The sequence below is a fragment of the Terrapene carolina genome, unplaced genomic scaffold, assembly GCF_002925995.2.
Source record: "Terrapene carolina triunguis isolate 2854851 unplaced genomic scaffold, T_m_triunguis-2.0 Scaffold212, whole genome shotgun sequence".
NCBI classification, from domain to species: Eukaryota; Metazoa; Chordata; order Testudines; family Emydidae; genus Terrapene; species Terrapene triunguis.
Window position 1 is genome coordinate 6582077 of NW_020664563.1, and position 16767 is coordinate 6598843.

General features: G+C 42.6%; 1 protein-coding gene across 1 annotated transcript in view; it reads right to left on the minus strand.

Annotated features, from left to right (window-relative positions):
- Window positions 1–1632: 1632 nt before the first annotated feature.
- Window positions 1633–16767, minus strand: part of LOC113407563 (uncharacterized protein C1orf112 homolog) — a 15352-nt gene continuing 217 nt past the window's right edge. The window contains exons 2-11 of the mRNA XM_026656212.1: window positions 14117–14156; window positions 12160–12248; window positions 10725–10829; window positions 9627–9767; window positions 8281–8443; window positions 7902–7986; window positions 7195–7333; window positions 6569–6649; window positions 4445–4509; window positions 1633–1771 (exon numbers count right to left, since the gene is read on the minus strand). Of these exons, the coding sequence (XP_026511997.1) occupies window positions 1633–1771; window positions 4445–4509; window positions 6569–6649; window positions 7195–7333; window positions 7902–7986; window positions 8281–8443; window positions 9627–9767; window positions 10725–10829; window positions 12160–12248; window positions 14117–14156 (1047 nt within the window). The remainder of the gene's footprint in view (window positions 1772–4444; window positions 4510–6568; window positions 6650–7194; window positions 7334–7901; window positions 7987–8280; window positions 8444–9626; window positions 9768–10724; window positions 10830–12159; window positions 12249–14116; window positions 14157–16767) is intronic.

Sequence of the window (16767 nt, forward strand, 5' to 3'; positions counted from 1 at the left end):
GCGGATACAGACTAACACGGCTGCTACTCTGAAATCTATTATTGTGGAGTAACAGATCTATCAATACGAGCAAAGGGAAGCATAATTTTCATATCTAACAATGTATTTTAAAATGGTGAGCATGTGTCTATATTCTGCCTTTAAACCGACTACTGAAGGCCTATATTTTATTAACCACAGTAAGAAAAACTCTCCAATCTGCTTCTGCTGAAAAATGGTAAAAGTGCATACAAAGAGGAATTTACTCAATAGGTGCACGAGTGGAAAACTTCAAAGGGAAACATTTGTAGGTTTAATTTGTTCCAGATGATGAGAGTACCAACATACTGGCCTGCAGGTTAGTGATAACAGGTTAACGCCATTTTGCTTTGCAGGAAATGAAAACTTAGGAAGATTAAGTGAGAAACAAAATATTAAAAAGAGATTGAGTCCAAAAAAAAAAAAAAGAGGAAAGAGAATGAGAGAAAGCAGCAGAGAGGGAGAGGGCATCAAGTGAAAACCTATTTGTCACATTCTGGGGTGCAATCCAGACCAGTGTGGGGTTCTGTCACCACCTGCCCTGCAAATTTGGGTGCCTCACAATGCTTTGCTGTTGTAGCTCCCAACCTGGGCTGCTCACAAACAGCAGGCAGGTCACCTCCTGAGTATGTGTGTGTTGCTGCAGTCCTGGTCCAGCATCTCTGACACCAGCAGCTTGTCAGCAAACACCAGCCACATACTGGCTTCCAGCAGTACTTGGTTACTACTTGCAGTGACCCCAAGACACTCCCAGTCCTGGATTGTCCCCAAAATGTGTGTTCTGCACTGTTCAGCCTCTCCGGGGCAGTTCAGATATTATCCAACAGTTTGCTACTTTAACTGGAGTTACCCAAACAGTTCAGTTTAAAGACAACACTGGATTACGTTTGGTTAAAAAATAAAAAGTTTATTTATCTACAAAGAGATAGATTTTAAGTGAGTACAAGTATAAATATTAAAGTCAGAAATGGTTACAAGAGAAATACAGATAAAATGCTTTCTAGTAGCTAAAACGAAACTAGTCTTGGTTCAAGGTAAAATCCTTATCCCAAGTTCCCAGCAACAGGGCTGACCAAATTCTCAGGTCACGATGCCCTCACCAAGTCAAAGAGCTGGTTCCTTTGTCTTCTTGGGTGAAAGAGAGAGCAAGAGAGAGATAGGGAGAGAAAGAAAGATATCCCTGGGGTGTTTTTGCCCCTCACTTTTATAGTCCAGTCACCCTTTGAGATGCATTTTCCGGAGGGTTACCCCTAGATAAATTTCCTTCCCACTGTGAGGACAGAGACATGGCATCTTGTGGTGAAAGAGGTTCCATGTTGTTGCTTGCTAAAACGCAGAGCAGGTCTACACTTAAAGCACTGCATTAGTGCAGCTGCGCCACTATAGCGCTTTGGTGATGACGCTACTATGCTGATGGGAGAGCTTCTCCTGGCGGCATAGTTAATCCACCTCCACGAAAGGCGGTATCTATGTTGACAGGAGAAGCCCTCCCATCGACATGGCTCTGTCTACACTGGTGTATAACTAACTGTATCGCTCCGGGGTGTGGCTTTTTCACACCCCTGAGTGATGTAGTTATACCAATGCAAATTCATAGTTATACCTGGCCGCAGATCAATCTGTTCCTGCCTCCCATTCACTGCCAAATGGCCACTTGATGGGTGATTTGCCAATCAACTTTGATGACACCAGGCTAGAGGTGTTAGCTTGTCCGTTGTCTCTAAGGAACAGGTTACCTCCTTCCCAGATTTGTCTGGTAAAAACATTTCAGTCATAATTTCAGTTTATGTTCACTACTTTACATATTATGTTGCTACACACATTTCACCATGATCTTTTGTACAAAGATTATTACAGTAGTGTGTAGGGTGTGAATACAGAGGTGCATTCGGTCACCCTACTAGTCTAAGAACAGGTCTACGTTACAGACCTGTATCTGGATAACTACGTCTCTCAGGGGTGCGAAAAATCTACACCCTGAGCAACAGTTATACCAATCTAACCCCCCGTGTAGACAGCACTATGTTGATGGGAGAGCTTCTCGCCTCAACATAGCTACCGCCTCTCGGGGAGGCGGATTAACTACACCAACAGAAGAAGCTGTCCTGTAAGCGTAGGAGCATCTTCACTTAAGTGCTGCAGCTGCACCAATGCAGCGTTTTAAGTGTAGGCCTGCCTAAGAGGTAGGCCTAAAGTGTTTTGGGGTGGGGTTTTGTTTTGTTTTGTTTTTTTTTAAGTTATGAATTTCTGCATCTCCCAGGACTGAAAGAACAGGTTTAACCAGCATCTCCCTGAGTGATTTTTTTTGTAATGGTAGATGTTAAATTTTATTTCCACTTTGAAATTGGCATGGGTGTGGCAGTTTTCAGTGTTTCAGTTAAAACTTTTATGTATAAAAAATAAGAGTTGCAAAGATATGTTTTTCAAAACTAGAATGGCATAAAGGTGTAGGAAGTATAGGAAGGACTTTAGGGCTATTTGACACAGAGCTATCTACCAGCATAATTATATCGGTATAATTCCCCACGTGGACACTCTTACTCCCGCACCCCATGTCTGTCTGCTCTGATTAGATTGTAAACTCTTCTGGGTGGGAACTGTCTACTACTCTGTGTTTGTACAGTGCCTAGCACAATTGGGCCCCATTCTTCGCTGGCCCTTAGGCACTACCATACTAAACATGATTAATAACTATAGCGGTATAATTGTACCAGTAAATTTCCCCATGCAGACAAGCCCTTAGATACTACTAAGATGAGCATTATAGAAACAGATTACAAAGAGACTATGTAAAAATGGCACCTTCTTACTCAATAAATTTGCTCAGTTTTTAACACTTTCACTCCTGTAAGCCCTGCCAAGTCAGCACATGCAGAAGAGAGAGCGCATCATCAACAAAAATGATTAACTGAGAACGTGACCTTGCAATGAAATGTGCACAAGAGTCCATCTGCACCCAACTCACTGAAGGATCTGGGCTTAAATTCCAAGTGCAGCATCAAAATGTGCCCTCAATTACGCCTACATTATGCTATTTTCCTCATTGCCAGGGCAAACTGAATAAGTATCCTATCTCAGAGAAAAGTGACAAGCAATTTAAAGTCCATGATACTATGTATTGTCTGCAGAGCCGCAGCAAAGTGTGTTTCAGCAAGGATTAACCAGCCTGGCATCTTCCCTTTTTACAAGATTACAGTATAATACAGGGGTCGGCAACCTTTCAGAAGCGGTGTGCCGAGTCTTCATTTATTCACTCTAATTTAAGGTTTTGCGTGCCAGTAATACATTTTAACGTTTTTAGAAGGTCTCTTTCTATAAGTCTATAATATATAACTAAACTATTGTTGTATGTAAAGTAAATAAGGTTTTTTAAATGTTTAAGAAGCTTCATTTAAAATTAAATTAAAATGCAGAGCCCCCCGGACCGGTGGCCAGAATCCAGGCAGTGTGAGTGCCACTGAAAATCAGCTCGCGTGCCGCCTTCGGCATGCGTGCCATAAGTTGCCTACCCCTGGTATAATTCTAAGGCCTGAATGTTCTTTAGTGAAATTCTATTTTCAATCCCTCATTAAATTTGTTAAATAAATAAAAAAATCTGCTCAGGCTGAATATTTCCATGTTCGATCATAGTGAAAGAACTATTTTACAAAATAACTGTTGCTGAGGTGCATAAAATGTGGTTTATGTTTTCACCAGAATGCAACTAAAATAAACTAACTGTCCCACCACACACGTACTTTCAATTAAAAGGAGAAAGAGCAGGTCCCATTGTTAAGTGATTACGTAATAACAAACTCTGTCACAGTGCAAGCACCAAGCAGAACAGAACTATGGTTATTGTGGGACAATAATTATTTCCTAGCCTTTGTGGGGTTTAATTTAACCTTAATAGTGCATTAAATTTCTTTTGCACTTTACTTTTTTTAAAACAAAATGTTGCCTCGTTATTTCATTGCAGAGGCCCTGTGGAGTGAGTAATCACAAGAAAATCAGTAGTTAAGGGCTCCATCTGCACAGTAAGGTCTACCCAGGTAGATCCACTGATCGGATCTATTAGAAGAAAATGCAACAGAATGAGGAGTTTGGTAACATGTTGGTATTCATGGCACTGATTCCCTTTCTGGTGGCATTTGGAGGATAGGTTAAAATGACTAGTAGCTACACAGACAAACAGACCACACTAAAGCACCCAAAATAAGTTTCCCATGAGGAAATACAAATTTCTCTGACCTCCATACACCAAAGAAATTCTATACACAATTGCTATTTTACGTATAACAAATCAAAGAGTGACTGCTGCGATCTTTTATTTTTGCAAGTCTTGTAACGTTTGGAACTGCTGTAACTACGACAGACACTTTCAGAGCTGATACAGAGATATTCCACTGCAGTGGAATCAAAGAGCTATTCTTTGTGGTTCACTTACCTATATATCTGAAGATACAGCTGGTGTAATCGACTGCAGGAATCAGAGAGGAAAGGAATAAATTCCTGCAAAAGCCACCAATTTTTAATGGTATTTTCAAAATGAAATAACGATTAAATATATTTTTCTTCTGCTTACTTGAATTTTGTTTTGAAATGCTTTATTATGAAGTCTAATTTTTAAAAGTTGTAGCCTGCTGTGATACATAGTGCAAAAGAAATGCAAAATGCACAACACATGACAAATTATCAAGTAAAATTATCATATGTTTCTCCTCTTTAGGAAGCTAAATGATAAGCTAAGGGTTTTCTTAAACTTCTTTTACAGGAGCAATAACCACATTCAATCACAAACAAACAAAAATGCACTCTTCACATATTTTAAAGACTATTGATTCTATCCCATGCATAAACAAAAAGATAACTGACATTAACACAACAGACAAGGTGATTCTATACCTCATTATCTACTCTGCATTTGTTATTGCTATTTGGTGTGTTACTTAAATGGGTACCAAGAGGTTAAAATAAGAATATCAGAAGAAAGAGGTGGGGGGAGAAGGAAAAGACAGAGAGAAAGAGTAGGAAAGAGGTTTTCTGTAGTTATCCCTAGGTAGGTGATAGGAGCTTGCAGAAAATCCCAGGAGAAGAAGAGTCCAGCCAGATTATTTATTTTTAAATCTCCTGCTCACATTTGCTTTAAGAGGGAGCTTAAGGTCTTTTTAAAGAGCAATCAAACACCAGAACTCACACATTCAGAGACAGCCTTACACCTTTTTCTGTGTAACAATTTTTCTCCACCCATCTCCATATGTAACTGATTCCTGTTCACCACTATTACACTGCTGCACAAGACTAGCCAGAGGATTTGTGGGGAGGGTTAGGAAGGGGATTCTCTTGGCTACATCCCAAACTTAACTACCCTATTTTATAAAAAGATGTTGGACAGTGATTGAGATCTTCAGGTATCGCCCCACCTCCAGCCTCCTGCTGCAGAAATGGAATCCAACTATTTGTGCTGGTGATATGGATAGTTGCCAACATCTAGACAAATGTTGCAAAGGGCAGTTGTTCAAGTAAGTTGGGGGTCTGTCGATCACTAGGCCCCAAAGCCACTGGTGAACCTGTTTCTCTCTCGCACCGTCACTTGGTAGATGTGTGTATTAATATCCCAATTTTGTAGACACGGAAACTATGGCACAGAGACAGGACTTGAATGAAGGAATCCTTTATTCTCAGTCGGGTACTTAATCCACTAGAACAGTGGTTTTCAACCTTTTTTCATTTGCAGACCCCTAAAAATTTTGAATGGAGACATGGACCCCCTTTGGAAATCTTAGACATAGTCTGTGGACCCCCATGGGTCTGCGGGCAACAGGTTGAAAACCACTGCACCAGACCATACTGCCTCTCATGCTATCAAATTCATCCTCCTAGTGGCAAATGATCATATTGGCTTCTCAGCAACTGAACAAGTTCAAATGAAGGCAGTCTGCTAGTAGGAAGCTGTTAGCGGTCCCGTAAAATCAGCAGCCTCCTGGGTGGAGCTACCTCCCTCAGCTGAGAACTAATCTGCGGCCCACTGAAAAAAGTTGAGGGTCCTGTGGACAAATGCCAGCCCTGGGATGCTGGACGTGGGACCAGGAATATGTTGTGAACATTATGGATAAATCAGCAACAAACTTACACCCCTCACAACTGTTTGTCTGTTTACATTTTCAAGGCAATATTGGTCCAGTGCCAACTGTGAGGGATAAGCACCCCTCTACTGACTCATCAATGCCAATGCCTGCTGCATCTCGCTGCTCCCATCCAGGTACAGTACTGACCCTGCTTAACGTGTGAAATCTGATGGAGTCAGAGAGCATGGTGTTCAGCTGGAAGAATACAGCAAGGCAGCTATTTAGCAAAGGATAGGCAGAAGTAGTGAACAGTATTAGGTATCCAAATTGTATTACATGTGAGATAATAAATCACAAGCAGGTAAGTATGGGTGTTAATTATGCCATCCAGATACCACAGTCATAAGTATGGTGTAGCAACACAAAATACTTGATCAGTGTGTCTATTTGCATAGTACAGAGTTAGTTTTATACTCACGTAGGACCCATATAATAAATCTTACCTTGATGTAGTGAACAAGAGAATTAGCAAAGAATCTACACAGTTTGACTGTCCTCTGGAACAACTTGTAGTCAGTGGTCTCCTATCAAAAAGGAAAGCAGCAATGAAAACACCATGGACAGACTAAGAAGATATCAAAGAAAGCAACATTGCAAGATACATTACTAACAGGGCTAGAAGCTTTATTTTGTTTGTTAAAGGAAGCTTGGATTCCACACAAACACAGCAGAAATTGGGGAAAACCCCTAAGAATGTGTGATGTCCCTGGAATCTTGAAACAATTTTTCACAGGAATCTTCAAAATTTAACTGTTATCTTTTAATTGACCTAGTGAAAGCAGCAGTATGTGAAATGAATGAGATTCCTGATAGAGTACTGGAGGAGCGGTGGGAGGGAGAATACTCTTTGTATCTACCCAAAGTATCCTGGATGCTAACCAGTGCTATTAGACTCCCTTTCAATGTGGTTTTTTAGAGAACCTTGTAAGCAATGTGAAGTACCTAGTGTGTAAAATGAGACTATTTTTTCACCAATAACACTGCATAGCAAACATATCTATTTTTGCAGTGCTTCCTAACCCAACTCTTTCTCAAGCCCAAAAGTAGTTTTGGGGGATTGTTCATTCACCTGTGTCCCAGACAGCTTCATCTGCTCAGCCAGCTGCAAACAGGAATGGAACGAGAAGAGGGTGTCCTTGCACAGGCCACTGAGGATGTCCTTGTGTTTCAAATGGCTCTGTAGCAGGGAATGGTGCTTGAGGCTTTGCCTAAAAAAGCCAGACAGGAGCAGGATCAGATGCTTGTCAGAAACAAATCAAGTGACAACAGGTCATCATGAGCACTATTCCACAGACCCTACTCTACTCTGTCTAGGCTCCTACACTGCACCCGTCACCATGGTATCTGAGTGCACTAATGCGGCGGTGTCCTGACAAACGCCAAGGAACACAGAGACAGAACCATTCTTGTCCCATTGTGACTATTTATTGAAGCACAGAAGGGATACAGGATGCGTCAACAAGGTGACAGAATCTAATCCAACAGTGTCGGTGGAATTCCAATTCAGACCCTTGGGGAACACTTAAATCATAATATTGTATTTAGAATTTATTTCCTTAACACATTATAAAAAAGATAAAAGAGTGTTTCACTTTCTAAGACAAGGCTCATAACTTTTTCCACTGAGAATGCATTACTGGTTGAACTTCAGTGGGAATCAGGGCCCCACCTCCCATAGGCACTTTTGAAAAGTCTAGCTTTAAACAAGTTATAAAACAGTGGCTCTAAAATACACTTGGGATACACAACAGCAACATTCAAAGTATTAAAACATACTTGATTATGAACTTCCATGTGTTGGCATGAAGGGCATGGTCCATGTTGGAAATGACAGAGCAGATCTCCAGCACAGTGTGGATCACTGCAGAGGGAACAGTAAGAGCAAACAAACACCGAGTTTAAATGGACCTGTATATTCAATGCCTGAAAAAAACCAAACACAGCTGTCACATCACTGCATTTGCAAAACCACTTCCAGTTCTGGAAAACTGACCAATTATAAGGTGCTGAACGCCCTTAACTCCCACTGAAGGCAACAGGAATTGAGGGTGCTCAACATCTAGCAGGAAGTGCGCTGCATTTTGGGGGATCAGGCCCACCGTCTGTAGAAAACAGGGGGCTGGGCAGGATAAAGAAACATCTTTCATATACACACCTGACACCATATCTACAATACTGTCCTCAGCAGAAGCAGATTCCATAGAGATCATATCAAGCAGCTCCATAAGCTGCTTTTGAAGAGAATAGGTCTCTTTAAACAGAGATTGCAGGAGGTCAGAAATCAAGTGCAGGCACTCACTGTACAGTGACTCGCTGTCCTGTAGGAAATGTGGGATTAGGGAGCGTTAGAAAATGTCTGAGAATCAAGACCTGATGTTGCTCCTGCTGAAATCAATGGGAATTTTGTTACAAATGTCAATGGGCGCAGAATCAAGGCATACAAACATCTACTTCAACTCACACAACCAGCAAGAGCTGTAGATTTTAAATAGCCATCTGTGGTTACTATGCACGAAATACAAAATACCACTCACTTAGGGCCTGATCCAAAGACCAGTGAATCAGCAAGAGTCTTTCTAGTGATTTAACTGAACTTTGGATCAGACCCTTGATGCATGACTCTAAAATCAGATTTCTACCAAAATCTAGGACCATACTTCATGACAAACATAGTTGTATCCCAAAAGTTTCCCAGTATGTTAAAGTATTTCTTAATAATAGATTGCCTACCGGAGGAGAAGTCCTTAGCAAGGCCTCACTGTGTAATTTGGCTCCATAAGTATTTAAAGGTTCTAATACGCAAGGAAGACAAGCTCAAAAGTGAAATTGATGCCAGTAGGATGGATGACAAATTACTATGTCTTATGATACTGGCACTGCTTATAGCAGGAAAGGTTTCAAGCACAACAATCAGTTTTCCTCCATGTGCAGGTGCTGTAAAATGCGACACCAACATGTTTTTATACATAACGCAAAGTATTTAATCCCAATCACAAGTCTGCCTTGAAATTTGTACTGAAACATAGGGTTAATATTAACACATCCATAATCACTTACACCTCTGCAAACCCACTGAAGACAATGGGCTTGCACAGGTGTCAATGAGGGCCTAATTAGTTAAACAATTTATTGGGCACAATACAGGAGTAACTGGGTGAAGTGTAATGGCCTGTGATGTGCAGATCAGACTAGATAATCTAATGATCCCTTCTCATCTTAAACGGTATGAATTTAATCAGAAGAACCTTTATTACTGGTAATAATGCACAAGATGGAAATAACAGCTTGGCTTTCAGAGGCCACGCTGAGTTTGCAGGGCTGGCAGATGGAAAAGCCATCTTCATACTTGTAAACTGAGCACATTTGATCCAATATTGAGACAACAAATATGGAAAGCCACAAATGTAACTTTTCAAAGCAAAATCACATCTCAAGGATTTTTTTAAATGATCTATAACTAGATCTAGAATAGTTTTTTCCCCTATTAATCCAGAGACCTACCTTGCAGTGCATAAATGTGTTTTTGATTACATAAAGAATGGAAGAGGGAAGGGTACGGATACTCTCTAGAGGCACAGGCTCCTGCAGGGTACAGATATGTCGCACACAACCCGTCAGAGTTTCCAGCAGCTGCACCATAGTCTGCAAGTAAGATCATTATCATCATCATCATCACTGAAGGCACAATCTATAACAGTACACTGCAGCAGTTAATTCAAAAAGCAAAAATTATAAAGCAGCTCTTCCCTTGTGCATTTGGCTAAACTGTTCTCTGTCTTTTAGGACATTAGCAAAGGGAAAAGTATTAGGAAGCCAGAAAGATGAATGAAGCTCTGTAAAAAAGACAGCAGCAGTTTCAGACCACAGCTTTTCTGTGATGTCATATTCTCTTTACGTGAGAATCATGTTTGTGACAGTATCAACTAACAGATCTTTTAAAGCACAGCTATACCCTAAAAAGTGATTATGAAAAAAATAGCACCTTCCTAAATACCGACTCTGCTCCTTGAGAGCATTTAGAACAACATCTGCTTGCCTTTTTTTTTTTTTACACTACTATTTATTCCTGTTAGCACTGCTGACCCAATCCAGATCTTGGAGAAAAAAATTGATTCTATTCTGGCTTACACGTGATCTACCAAATTTTTAACTCAAATCCAACTGCAGGCTAAATTTTGCCCTCAGTTACACTTTTGTAACATTAATGAATACAATGGAACTGCATGTGTGTCATTAAGGGCAGAATCTGGCCTGCAGAATCTTTATTACTGATGATGGAATATCATATAGAGTCAATGACAGATAAACATGAAACCTCACAATGCAACATGATGAAAATCAAGACTAACAATACTGAGGGTTGGAGGTCTAAGGCCCCAATGCTGGAAGTATTTATACACATGCTGAACTACCCTTTATCAACAGAAATATATGGACACTGCCTGACATATTCAAACTAGCTGCACTATGACAAATCCAGAATGGAATTTTACATTCAGCTGTTACTGGCACAAACACTTCACAAATCTCTCCACAGTTTTGGTAAAAAACATATAATCACCTAACCACTCCTCTTACAGCTCATTTCAATAGACTTACCTGTAAAACATTCCTCACCGCTTTGCATAATTCTATGTTCTGGCTGGTTAGTCCTTTGGCTTGACTGGATAATTCATACAACAAATCATCAAATAATTGTATTGCCTGTCAGAATAAAGCAAATTAAAATAAAACTGATATTATTAGACTCCAACATATATCCAGTATAAAACCAGGGCACCCATCATACATTCACTTTCATCTTTGGTATGGAGGTGTGGAATGCAGACACTTATGCTTCATAGCCTAGCTGTTTGAAGCAAGAAGTATTGCATGTCATAACCTGCAGTTTCCATAGGTCACAATTCTATTTAAGATGAGGGCAGATATCATGTGTTCTGTTATTACACAGAAATGAGTCTCTCTATAGTTAGTTTAAAGGAGCTTCCCATTTAACCTCCAACCCCAACTTTAACCAATATTATTAACAACATTACTACAAATTTTATAAAATACATCATACTCTAGCACAGACTTTTCTTAAGTTTGGTTCAAATCAATCATTTTGGAGACAGAGAGTTTTGTTTTGTTTTAAAGGCAGTTTATTATTCTGAAAAGGTTTGGAGGTCATGTCATTTTGAAGATCTGTTTTTCTTTTGGTTGGTCTTGATGCCTTAGAGTTGTTAGTCGTGGAATTAGAAAGATATAAGCAGCTCTTTCCAAGCATATACAGAATGTTGCATCGCTGATGTGGTGAAATTACACAGGTTTAGGATATGCACATTATAAAGCAGTTCCTTTCTATGCTCTGAAAATCTGTTGAGGATGATTAATATTGGGGTAGGAACTGACCAGGAGCTCTTACAGACTTCCTGTTGTCTACAATCAGGGGTTCTAGGGAATTAAACTCCTACAGACAATGGGAGCTAGGCAACCCCTATTGTAGTCTCTTCTATTTCATTTAAAATGTGAATATTTAATTTAAGAATTTCAGTATAGCTATAATAAATAGGGAGTATTTCATGTTGTCAGGATTGACCATATCCTAGGTTAATTTGGCCTTACAGGTTATTTGTTACAAATACTTTGGTCTTCGGCCTTGCAATTTATTTAGCCAAAGAAGCACCCTCAAATTATAATAAATAAATAAATGATCATAATCATAATAATGTAATTCTGCATTTGCTTATCATCTGTTTTAATAGGTCAATTTTTCTCAAAACAGGCTTTTAAAATTCACTTTGTTACTGACTACATCATGCATAACATCACTGGCCCACTCTTCCTGCCATTGAAACCAACACTAAAAATCACAGGAGCAGGACTCAGGATATAAAATCATGAGACCATTTTAGAGTGAAAGGGAACGTATTTCAAACATTAGCTTGATTTCAAAACAAGAATTCTATCATACAAACTACTACAGACCTTGTAGTAACCAGATTTTTAGTATTGTATTGATATTTGATTCTTCACATTACGGAAGACATCATACCTTGGGTAACACTTTTGAGAAAAAGGTTTGCTCTAATTCTGAAAGGTTGATATGAGGCAGAAACATTTCAGTCAGAATCCTCAGCACACCTGTGAAGCAAAATATTTGCAGTAAAGGAGAACACCATAAAATGATCAAAAAGATACCACTACCGAAGTCCCACTATAATAAAAATACTTGCAACTGCACAAGTATTCTTTCTGATGGTACAAGGAGACAGCAACCCTAACAAATAAACTGATAGCCTGAGAGGGTTAGGAGGGAAGGAAGGAATCCGACCCCACCCCCATAATAATGCCCATTTGGAGAGGTGCATAAATGTAGGGATCTTTACCTTCCCAGGAAGCAACGGTCTGATATACAGCACTATATAATACAGATAGGATACCAGGCCACAATGACTAGTAATTTGAATCACTATGACAACCCTTATAAACAAGCTTACTGTAGGCCAAAATCTAAGCATGGACAACACCTACTGAAGCTAATGGAAGTTGCAATTGAAAATGTATCCCTGTATATACATTCCCTTCCAGTTCCCCCTCTCTTGGATGATCCTAACACATGCACTTTTAAAAAGAACAGCGGAGGCACTCGAGCAAACTTTTAAAAAATGGTTATCAGAGCTTCCCTAAACTGTCACCTACTGTCTGCATTTTCCTTTCCCCCATCCTTTACCAGAATATTTATAATACAAGTGATTGCCTTTCTAAGTAACCCGCAGATACCGTTACCACAATTTGGTTTTTGTGAGCTTAGAACAGAGGTGGGCAAACTACGGCCGGTGAGCCACATCCGGCCCATGGGACCCTCCTGCGCGGCCCCTGAGCTCCTGGGCCGGGAGGCTAGGCCCCGGCCCCTCCCCTGATGTTCCCCTCCCCCGCAGCCTCAGCTCGCCCCACCGCCACCACAATGCTCTGGGGGGGGTGGGGTGGGGGGGGGGGGGGGGGGGGAGGGCCTGCAAGCTTCTGGGGCAGCGCAGCTGCAGAGCCTGGCCTAACCTGGTACTCTATGCTGCGCAGTGCCGACAGTGTGGCTGGCTCCAGCCGGGCACCGCAGCTGTAGCGCCACCAGCCACTAGTGCTCCAGGCAGCGCGGTAAGGGGGCAGGGAGCGGGGGGGTTGGATAGAGGGCAGGGGAGCTGGGGGGGGGGGCAAGGCCAGGGGGGTCAGAGGATGGGGAACAGGGGGTTGAATGGGGGCAGGGGTCCCGGGGGGGCAGTCAGGAATGAGAGGGGGGATTGGATGGGCCGGTGGGGGGCAGTCAGGGGCAGGGGTTCCCAGGACAGTCAGGGAACAGAGAGAAGGGATGATTGGATGGGGCAGGGGTCCCGGGGGGGGCCGTCAGGAATGAGAGGAGGGGTTGGATGGGGCGGTGGGGGGCAGTCAGGGGCGGGGGTTCCAGGGGTGGTCAGGGGACAGGGAGCCAGGGGGGGTGGATGGGGCAGGAGTCCCAGGGGGGGCCGTCAGGGAACAGGGGGGGGTGGATGGGGCAGGAATCCCGGGGGGGCGGATAGGAGGTGGGGGCCGGGCCACGACCCCCACCCCTAACCGGCCCTCCATACAATTTCTGAAACACAATGCGACCCTCAGGCCAAAAAGTTTGCCCACCCCTGACTTAGAACCACTTCCATGCTGATGACAAATTGTGATACCAGTGTACAAATGAGACAGAAAGTGAAAAGAGATTCTATTTTTAATAAATACCCTAGCAATTATCAATGGCCCAAAAGGAAAAACAAGATCTTCACACACACACACACATGCATCTATTTCTCTTTTTGTTTTTAAGTTGTTCAGAATGTCTGTGATTGTTGAAGATTGTCTTACAAAACCAAGGAAGATTATGTTATAAAATAATCTGTAATTAACACAGGGGCTACAATACAATAATTGTAATACAAAATGACTTATAGGGAAGAGGCACTGTAACACCAAATAAAGTTGTCATAACTTACGAATATGCTCGGTCCAGTCGTCAGAATTTTGATACATAGAGTAAAAATGTTAAAGAAAAGAAACCCAAATATGTACTGAAGTACAGACTAATCCCACTATGGAAGATTCCAGTTCTGCAAACACTTAAAAGGATGTGTTAAATCAATGGCACTATTTCCATAGTAGCATCCACCATAAGCTTAAACTCTTGCAGGATTAGGATCAATATAAATATAACTATATACACACAGATACCTATTCAAAGTGAATTAGCACAAAAAAAAATGTTACTTAACTACTTTAATCAAGCACAAAAATGAATAGAATTTTATTTATAATTTTGAATTATTCCTACTTTCCAATGCATTCCAGTAACAGCACTCTCTAGCCTACTTTTAATTAGATTGTCTATATAAAAGATAGTATGCAGTGTAGTTGTAGTCGTGTAATGTTTCCAGGATATTAGAAAGACAAGGTGGGTGAGGTAATATCTTTATTGGACCAACTCCTGTTGGAGAGAGAAGCTTTTGAGCCACAGGTTCTTCAGGTCTGGTAAAGGAACTACCAGCAGCAAAAACACCCTATCGTCCCTGTGGATGAACACTTTTCACAAAGCGTTCACTCGGTCTGCTGACTTATGTCCTCATCCTCAAAAGAAACCTGCACAATGCTTTCAAAAAATCATGGACCATAGAGAGAGACTGTGGATTTACGATTTATTACAACAATCTGTAACCTATAAACCCCCTCCTTTGTCCTAGGACTGCAGAAGAGTAAACATGCCACTTTACCTTGAATGGTCCCTTACAATATGTGCTAACTACTTATGCTAAACAATCTGTTCCACCTTGCATTTTGCTGTGAGGCTGGCAGTTCCTTTCCCAGACCTGAAGAACAGCTCTGTGGCGCTCAAAAACTTGTCTCTGTCATCAACAGAAGTTGGTCCAATAAAAGATATTACCTCACCCACCTTGTCTCTCTACATAGAAGATTAACATTCAATAATTTTAAATAACTAAAAGTTGGTGCTCATAAGTTCTTTTACTCATCTTTTATAATTCAGTGTCAGAATTAGAATCTTCTTTTCACTGCAGTTTCCTTTTTACATGTTTATTCTTGTAAAGTGTGTTATTTTAAGAGGATTATTAGAATTCAGGGTTGCTAAATTTCAAATTTACCCCTTTGGAATATTGAATTCTTTTTAAATTGGATTTTCACTTTACTGCACTGCTGTTACATTTGCTAACCAGGCCCACATGTTCTTTATTTTCAGAACTCTGTGATACTCTGTTATTTTTATTTTGGTAACCTCATTTTTAGAAAAGTTAAACTGAAAAGCCATGACCCTGAAAGCCGCTCCGTGAGGGGGAGTCCCGCACTCATCCAGAGACCTGAAGGGGCTTAACAGTTTGAGGAGTCAGTGGAATAAGTGTGCAAAAACTAAACACAATACACTGTGATGGAGTAGGGAGGAAGTCAGAGAAACCGAGCAACAAGTGGTAGCTAAGTGGTAGGTTGGAGAACAGGGTAAGAAAGGCTATGGGCTGCACACAGTGATGGGTGCCTGGCAGTCGGAAACCAACAGTGCTGGGCAATGGAGACCCTGCATTAACCCATCAACCTTATGGCTGCCCCAATGCCGCCCACCAGCTACCCCACATCAGCTCTCATCAGTGCACAGACACCCGCACTATCCCTGCCCCCAACACCTGCAACTCTGTCCCTGTGCCACCCCATCAGCACCTGACACCAGTTCCATTCCTGTCCCAGCAACACCCCACAGCACTCTGGCCCCAGCAACACCCCCCAGTGCCCTGGCTCCAGCCCTGCCCCAGTGAACCCCCCCAGCATCCCAGCCTCACTGCAGTGACATCCTGCAGCACCCCAGTGACACCCTATAGCGCCCCAGTGACACCCTACAGAGCCTCAGTCCCAGCAACACCCTGCAGCACCTCAGCCCCATCCCTGCTTCACTGGCACCCTGCAGAGCCTCAGCCCCACCCCAGTGCCCCATCCCTGCCAGCTGCCCGACTGACACCCCACAGTACTCACAGCCCCATTCCTGCCCCACTGACATCCTGCATTGCCCAGCCCCACCCATGACACCCCACAGCACTCACAGCCCCAGTCCTGCCCCAATCAGGGCCGGCTCCAGGCACCAGCCTGGCAAGCAGGTGCTTGGGGCGGCCACTCCGGAGTGGGGTGGCACGTCCAGCTATTCGGCGGCAATTTGGCGGACGGTCCCTCACTCCCACTCGGAGCGAAGGACCTCCTGCGAATTGCCGCCGCAGATCGCGATCGCGGCTTTTTTTTTTTTTTTGCTGCTTGGGGCGGTCAAAACCCTGGAGCCGGCCCTGGCCCCAATGACACCCTGCATCGCCCCAGCACTGCCCCAGTGACACCCTACCGCACTCACAGCCCCATTCCTGCCCCTCTGACACCCTGCATCGCCCAGCCCCACCCCAGTGACACCCCACAGCACTCACAGCCCCAGCCCTGCCCCACTGACACCCTGCATCGCCCAGCCCCACCCCAGTGACACCCTACCGCACTCACAGCCCCATTCCTGCCCCACTGACACCCCGCATCGCCCAGTGACACCCCACAGCACTCACAGCCCCAGTCCTGCCCCACTGACACCCTGCATCGCCCAGCCCCACCCCAGTGACAC